Source organism: Gekko japonicus, unplaced genomic scaffold, assembly GCF_001447785.1.
Source record: "Gekko japonicus isolate JY-2015 unplaced genomic scaffold, Gekko_japonicus_V1.1 scaffold2942, whole genome shotgun sequence".
Classification (NCBI taxonomy): Eukaryota; Metazoa; Chordata; class Lepidosauria; order Squamata; family Gekkonidae; genus Gekko; species Gekko japonicus.
Genome location: NW_015160315.1, coordinates 10,344 through 18,884, shown reverse-complemented (window position 1 = coordinate 18,884; position 8,541 = coordinate 10,344). Strand labels below are relative to the sequence as shown.

Here is an 8,541-nt window from a genome sequence, read left to right as displayed (position 1 = left end):
GTGCTCTCTCTCCCCCCCCCTGCTACATCACCCCTCCGGCTCCTTGCGCTCTCCTTTGGGTCTTGCACTGCGGCCCCCATACCCTTTCCCCCCCCCCAAAAAAAAACCCCTCTTGGCGCTCACCCAAGTCCCTCCGAGCCCTTCGAGCCGAAGCCCGCGCCTCTTGGCAAGGGGCGGGGAACGAGATGGCTCCGCCCCTCCCGCAGGCCCCTCCCCTACCAGGCGCCTCGCTAAGGCTGCGGAGCGATCGAGGCCGGGCTCGTTTCCTAAAAGGAAAGGGCCGGGGGGGACTGCAGCTGCTGCTGGGCTGTGGTAGAAAACCGCAGGAAAAACGCGGGTGGGAAGACCATCCGAGATTAAATGCACTTGAAATGTCGGAGTATAAGATATATTAAGTAAATGTTTAAATTGCAAATACGTCCATAAGGAGTTGGTGGTCCACAACCCACCACAAATACACGATGTGCTCATGGCATATCATCAACACGGGGATAGAAATAAGTGTATGTTGTGGAAGGCTTTCAGGCTGGGGTTCATTGGCTGCTGTAGATCTTCTGGGTTGTCTGGCCGTCGTCTTGGCATTGTACATCCTGACCTTTCGCCAGTAGCTGTGACGGGCATCCTCAGAGGTATAACACAGAAAGATGGAGTGCTCTCTGTATCAAGGTGAGAAGAAAAACGGTAGGCAGATAGTTTATATCTACTCAGGAAGGTGGGATAGGGCTGAGTCATTATCGTGTAGGAGTTCCCCAGGCTGTGAACATGCTAATGGAGGAGCTTTCCTGAGGAGGTTCTTTTGGATCCAGGAGAGTGCAGGGTTTGGGGAGGGGAGGGGCCTCGGCAGGGTCCAGCGCCACATCGAGTCCCCCTTCAAAGCAGTCATCTGTCAGCTTCCCCAGGCCCCACCTGGAGGCTGGCAACCCTACCTCCATGCAATGAGGGAGCATGAGCGTGGACTCTTCCTCCGTGCACAGGAGCCGGTGGAGGCACATTCAATGGTACAGGAGTTACAAAGGATTGATCGTGCTTGTGGCATTATCCTTACATACTTTTCGTTACTGAGCATGACATAGATCGATTGCATTGGTTTTCTATATTTTATGGTGTGTGTTTCCTTTCTCTCACCTTTACCCAAGATCTATTAATGAGTGCCTCCCCAATCGTTAGGCAGGCTGAGTCATGGTTATGCTGTGCCAAATCTAGTATCTCTGCTGAGAAAGTGCAGGAGGATTGTATTCCTTTCTGTCCTTACCAGAAATTCAAAGTGTTCTGTGAGCAGGGTGGAATGAACTCTGTCTGAGAGCCAGATGTTGACTGTCCAGAGCCACTTTGGTGTAGTGGCTAAGTGCTGTTGCCCTGCAAAGTCTCGTAAATGATAAAAACCTGGACTGTGCAAGCAGTGTGCAAAAGGGACTGAACTATTTGGTAACCCAAACAGATGCCAGTCACAGACACACACCCAGAGGAAGGAAGCCTTCCTGTGAGATGACGTGCCTACGGCACCTGAGGTTAGCTACCCTCTTACCTGCTGTGAAATGGACCAGCTCCCAAGCCACATGAAGTGCCAGACAGATGCCATGCTAAGGCAGAAGTCCATCAGAAGCCCCCACTACTGGACCTCCTGATGGCACCTGGTATTTCTGGCCACTGTGTGACACCAAAAATACCAGTGCCATCAGGAGGTCCACCAGTGGGGCCAGGACATTAGAAGCCCTCCCACTGTTGACCCCCTCCAAGCACCAAGAAGACAGAGCATCACTTGCCCCAGAGCCCCTATCTATAGCCACTGATGGACCTCTGCTCCATATGCTTATCTAATTCCCTTTTGAAGCCGTCCATGCTTGTAGCCGCCACCACTTCCTGTGGCAGTGAATTCCATGTGTTAATCACTCTTTGGGTGAAGTACTTCCTTTTATCCATTCTAACCCGACCGCTCAGCAGTTTCATGGAGTGCCCACGAGTTCTTGTATTGTGAGACAGGGAGAAAAGTGCCTTTCTCTACCTGCTCTTTCCCATGCATAATCTTATAAACCTCGATCATGTCACCCCTCAGTCGTTTCTCCAAGCTAAAGAGCCCTTTGAAATAAGGAAAAAGAGGAATAAATAGAGACTTGGTGTTGTTTTTACAAAAGAATAACATCTCTTACAAATGGATTTAACCTGAAGGATTACTCTTCAAATATAAAGACAAGAAGGAAAAAAATGACTCCATTATGAAAGACCGAGAGTTCTTACGGCAACAACTGGGACCAGCGGGAGAAGACGATGAGGATAAAGGAACTGATGACGAATCACGTACTGAAGAAGGCTTGGACTCGGAACTTGCAGCAACGGCCCCTAAGCAAGGATATCAATTGAGGGGAAAATTATATAAAAAATGAGATGCTGATTCTCTCTGACGTTTGCCTTTAACTTTACAATTGACTTTTGTGTTGAACCTTACAAAGTCAGATTATCTGGATTTGAAATATATAAGCGTTTTTTTATTGATCACTTCATGTAACAATTTAATTTTATATAGTAGAAGCAATTATAATGTATCAATTGTAGTACTTCCACCCCTTGGATTTTTAGTGGTTATGCTTTACTTTCTCCCATAGTTTGTAGCTTCCCCATCCTGTTTTTTCTTGTAGTTTTCAGAAAATAAAAAAAAAGAGCTACTATACTACATGGACTAGAGTACATCTTGGTATCTGATTAAATTCTCAAAGCAAGGTTATAAGACTCAAGACAGCAGTTTGCAATTCCTGAGTAATAAATCTCCTATTTCGTCAGTTATACCAAGGAACTGTCAAGGTTGAGAGGTGGTTATGAATTTTTACTACTTTTCCTGACCAAGAATTGAACTTTACAGAGGTTATGAAACCGCATAACGCATAAGCATTCATAAATACAATTAAAATCATGAATTTCCTCTCCCCTGGTTTCTCCCCTGTCTGACTTCTTCTATGGGAAGAAAGAACGTTACTGTGACCACAGATTATCCTACACTCCATACCTTTGTATGGTTTCTCCACTCTGTGAACATTTTGATGGTCATTTTCCCACACTCCAGGCATTTATATGACTTCTCCCCTGTGTGAATTTTCTGACAGACACCAAGGTGTAAACTGACTGAAGCTTTTCCCACACTCTGGTCATTTCTATGTAAATTCCTTGATGGGAAGTAAGGCTTCCACTGTGACTGAAGCTTTTTCCACACTCTAGACATTTCTCTAGTTTCCCCCCTGTATGAATTTCCTGATGGACATTGAGGTGTGAGCTGCAGCTGAAGCTTTTTCCACAGTTCAGGAATTTATATGGTTTCTCCCGAGTGAATTCTTTGATGGGAAGTAAGTTTTCCACTTTGACGGAAGCTTTTCCCACACTCCAGGCATTTGTATGGTTTCTCACCTGTGTGAATTCTTCGATGGGAAGCAAGACTTGTACTGTAACCAAAGCTTTTCCCACATTCCAGGCATTTGTATGGTTTCTCCCTTGTGTGAATTCTTTGATGGGAAGTAAGGTTTCCACTTTGATGGAAGCTTTTCCCACACTCCATGCATTTGTATGGTTTCTCACCTGTGTGAATTCTTCGATGGGAAGCAAGACTTGTACTGTAACCAAAGCTTTTCCCACATTCCAGGCATTTGTATGGTTTCTCCCTTGTGTGAATTCTTTGATGGGAAGTAAGGTTTCCACTTTGATGGAAGCTTTTCCCACACTCCATGCATTTGTATGGTTTCTCACCTGTGTGAATTCTTCGATGGGAAGCAAGACTTGTACTGTAACCAAAGCTTTTCCCACATTCCAGGCATTTGTATGGTTTCTCCCTTGTGTGAATTATTTGATGGGAAGTAAGGATTCCACTTTGATGGAAGCTTTTCCCACACTCCAGGCATTTGTATGGTTTCTCACCTGTGTGAATTCTTCGATGGGAAGCAAGACATGTACTGTAACCAAAGCTTTTCCCACACTCCAAGCATTTGTAAGGTTTCTCCCCAGTGTGAATTCTTTGATGGGATCTGAGAGTATCTTTTCTTCCAAAACTTTTTCCACACTCCAGGCATTTATAAGGTTCTCTCGTGTGAGTTCTTTGATGGGAGATACTTTGATGGGAGATAAGAGTGTTTCTCCGACTGAAGCTTTTCCCACATTCCAGGCATTTGTATGATTTCTCCCTTGTGTGAATTATTCGATGGGAAGTAAGGTTTCCACTTTGATGGAAGCTTTTCCCACACTCCAGGCATTTGTATGGTTTTTCACCTGTGTGAATTCTTCGATGGGAAGCAAGACTTGTACTGTAACCAAAGCTTTTCCCACACTCCAAGCATTTGTAAGGTTTCTCCCCTGTGTGAATTCTTTGATGGGCGATGAGAGTATCTTTTCTTCCAAAACCTTTTCCACATTCCAGGCATTTGTATGGTTTCTCCCCTGTGTGAATTCTTAGGTGGGAAGTAAGGTGCACTCTCTGCCTGAAACTTTTTCCACATTCCCGGCATTTATATATTTTCTTTCTGTTACACCTCCTTTGGTGAATATTAGTAACTGATATGTCAGTGCACTCCTCCCTGTTGTCTCCTTGACATGTATTTTGCTGTAGAGACTCATCCCCCTGTAAAAGACCAGAATTGTTCCTCCCTTTAGGGGGGTGTTTTCCCTCCTCCTTCCTTGGTGCATCCAAATATTCAAACTTCTCTGTCACATCTGAATATGTATCCTCTTTTTCCATCAGTCGGTGTTCTTCCGCTCCATTCGCTGACTGCCACACGACTCCTGCAGAAAGAAAGCGATGCCTGGTGTGAGGATATGGCCATTCCCACGAACGCCTAATGCTGAGCCCAGGAGCACCTAAAGACTAACAAGGTTTTTCAGGTAAAAGCTTTCCGACTCAAGGCATCGTTTTGTCATATTTGATTCAGAATGGAGATTCCCTCAGTCTTTACATCCCCGCCTGAGGGTGGGAGGGGTGTTTTTTAAAAAAGGAACTCGGGATACAGAAGTACCCATGCACTTTGCAATTGGCTGGATTAGAACAAAGGAGAAATGGTATGGGGCAGAACAGAAATGCTTAGGGGCAGAAAAATTAGCATCTGCGCGATAAGAGTCCTATGTCCCTGTTCAGCCGGGGTGGGGTGGGGGTTTCCATTGTTCTGAATCTGTGAATGAACTTAAGCTTCGCAATCACGCATTTTAATTTCTCCTTCAAGCTTCCGTTTATCAACTGCCACACTTAGGTTCATATATTCTTTTATTTATTTAGTTATTATATTTGTATCCCGCCGTCCTCTTTTTCGGCGGGCTCAGGGCGGCTAACAACATGGATATCAATAAATACATTAAAACTAAAACCAACGTTCCATTAAAATTACAATATAAAATATAAATACACTGCACGTAGCTATAATACAGATGGCAACATCCACATACACTCCACATTTGATTGGCCAACTCCAGGTGTAGGGACTGACCTGTTTGTCTGAGGAACAGAGCGGAAGGCCATTACTGCTCTTTGCCGGCATATAAAACCTTGGAAGATAACAAGGGAATGAACCTGAGATGGTATGGCTGGCATTTATATACCGCCTTTCCCGGAAGGGCTCAGGGTGGAGTACAACATTCAGGAATAAATAAGTTATAAACAACAATTAGAAAACGGTGGATGGTGAATAGCCATCCTGACTAGGGGTTACACCCTGGGAAACGCAAGACTTCCTTGGGAAGAGGCTGGATGTTTTATATTGGCATACTGTTTATGCACCAGACCCTTCGCAATCGCACCAGACCCTTCGCAACACCGCTTGGGGCCAGGAGGAGGTTGGGATGCATGATGTGGTCACATGATAGCCGCCTGGGTTTGCCTTGAGTCACCTCTCTGCCATAGAGCACGTGCTTTGCCAGCACGTGCTTTGCCAGCTGTGTCAAGGCCCGGCATCTCTAGTGAAAGTGATGAGACTGGGCTAGACTCGGCATCAGGGCCATAAGACTAGGAAGAAGGGAACTGCCTCCTGTCCCGGGTTGAAGACCTCCAGGCACCATTTCGGCACCCACAATCCATCCGAGCTCTTTTCAGGGCAAACTGTGAGGATAAACAAGGCCTTGGAAATTCACCAGCCATTCCAAGGAAGCGCAGGCGACGCACAGTCCCAAGACAGAGATCTTAAACGGTTACCTGCCAGTCCCTCTTCATGATCGCAGCCTGGGAGAAACGGCCCTTCCTCTTCTTCCAGCCGGGATATGAGGTCAGGTTTCGCACAATGAGGTCCTATTTATTAGAAAAAACACCCAAACACACAAAATTAGACCTCTTCTTCTGTGTGCCCCTAAATCCAACAATTCCAAGCCAGATCGATTGTCCCTCCAGAAACACACAAAGGGAAGTCATAGGGGTGGAGGGGGGGAGGACAGTATATGGTGTCAAGACTCGTCCCTCTTTCGTCATCCTGGGACTCTGTAGGAGCATGGCTATGGGGCCATGCACACATGTACACCCAACTCTGGGCCTCTGGGGACCTCAGCCTCTGTATGCACAGACTGCAGATGAGGGCAGCATATTCCCACAAAGTCGTGAGACCCTTCTTTTTAAAGGGTTGACTTGGTTTAAGCATAAAGGTATAGACTGGAGGCAAGACAGAAAGGACCATAAGTACACAAGAGAAGCCAATGTTGGATCAGGCCAAAGGCCCATCCAGTCCAAAACTCTGTGTCACACAGTGGCCAAAAATACCAGGTGCCATCAGGAGGTCCACCAGTTTTAAAGGCGGGTGGCACTCAAAAAACTGTAAAATATCTGCTTGGGTAATTCCGAATTCAACATTTGCTAAGATCTTGAAGATGGTTGGACAGTGTCATCAATGCAACGAACATGAAATTAAGCCAACTCCGGAGCACGACGGAAGACAGGAGGGCCTGGCGCGCCGTGGCCCGTGAGGTCGCGAAGACTCGACTGTGCGACTGAACAACAACAGGAGCTTTGATGAGGAAGATGCCCCATTATGTCTCCCTCGTGGCCAGTCCATGAGAGAGTTGGGGGGTTGTGTGCAGTCCCTGAAGAACGTGAGAGAAGGAAGGCTGGGCGAGAGAGAGGGCAAGAGAATGAAATGGTGTGCAGAGGAGGCCCGGGGGATCCACGGAGGGGGAGAGCGGTGGTGGAGACCTGCCCAAAAGGGGGGGGAGGCAGGAGCCGGGGAACCCGGGGGATCCGGAGAGGGACACGGGGAGGCCACCCGGCAGAAACCAGGAGCAGCGTCAGAGCAGCGGGGAGAAATACTACAGGGAACTGTGGGCCACAGTGAGAGAAAGAGATGAAGAAAGGAGATCTTAGCTACCCATTGAAGAGCATGACTGCCCCATTTTCAGTTGCCATCTCCCCCCTTGCGACCGGCAGGGAATGGGGGGTAGGAGCAATGCTCCCTCTAAGCTGTGTAGCCTTGTGAGCAAGAATTCTGCTTTGTGAGCTACTGGCATTCAAGTTGTGAGCAAGTGATTTGGCTACGGCATTAACTAGTTTGCTCTGGAGCCCTCCTTCCTGGGCCAAGACAAAGACGTGTGAGCCGGAGGCTAAAAAACTTAGGGGCACGAGTAGGTTAGATAGAAGAACCTGGCCCTGAAGTGTACGGCCGAGTCCCGGACCTGTTATACTTCACACACACCCCCGTGTCGCCTGGCGGAAGTGGGGAGAACATCGCCGCTGGAGCCCTTGCTATTTCATAAAGCTGGCCGTCGAACTGGGATGACTGTCCATCTTGGGGATTGATATACAGGATAACAGAGCACCTTAAATACTGTTATGAATTTTATTGTGGATATGTAATATTGTTTTGTTGTATTTTATCTATTTAATCCGGCATTAGCCGCTTGTTAGCCGCTTGGAAGGGCGGGAAATAAATCTCAAAATAAATAACTAAATAAATCTCACTTGGGGGGGGGGGCTGTCCTGTGACAGTGGCATGCGATCACACTGTCATATTCGCCAGTTCCAGGATTCAAGTCACTCATTTCCTTTGCCCACATCTGTTTGGAACAATGCGAACTGCGATTGACTCAGGTTCCCCTTGCTCGAAAGCCAGTCGAGTCCGACTCTAGGGTTGCGGTGCTCACCTCCGTTTCAAAGCCGAAGAGCCAGCGCTGTCCGAAGACATGTGGCCGGCATGACTAAACGCCAAGGCGCACGGAACGCTGTTCCCTTCCCACCGAAGCGGTACCTATTTATCTACTTGCAATTTCTTGCTTTCGAACTGCTAGGTTGGCAGGAGTTGGAACTAGAGACGGGAGCTCACGCCGTCACGCGGCACACTCGGGTCTCGAACTGCCGAACCACCGACCTTCCACAGCCATTCAGGACTTGCTTACCGATACATTAAAGAGCCTAAAGATGAGTTTGTCCCTTTATAACTAACCTAGGAAGCAGGCCAGGCTAGTTCACTTGAATGTGTGAAGACATTTAACTAAGCAAACTCCCTTTACGTCTCCGGCCGTATTTGTCCTTTGTTGTCACAAAAAATGACCATTTTCTTCTGGCTGGAATCTGATCTCAGCCCGTCAAGACTCTTAGCTTTCAGC

The 8,541-nt window shown here is 47.2% G+C and overlaps 1 protein-coding gene across 1 annotated transcript in view; it reads right to left on the bottom strand.

Annotated features, from left to right (window-relative positions):
• LOC107115165 (zinc finger protein 721-like) overlaps nt 1-8,541 on the bottom strand; it is a 33,041-nt gene that overhangs the window by 16,813 nt on the left and 7,687 nt on the right. The window contains exons 3-4 of the mRNA XM_015416797.1: nt 4,120-4,755; nt 3,358-4,014 (exon numbers count right to left, since the gene is read on the bottom strand). Of these exons, the coding sequence (XP_015272283.1) occupies nt 3,358-4,014; nt 4,120-4,755 (1,293 nt within the window). The remainder of the gene's footprint in view (nt 1-3,357; nt 4,015-4,119; nt 4,756-8,541) is intronic.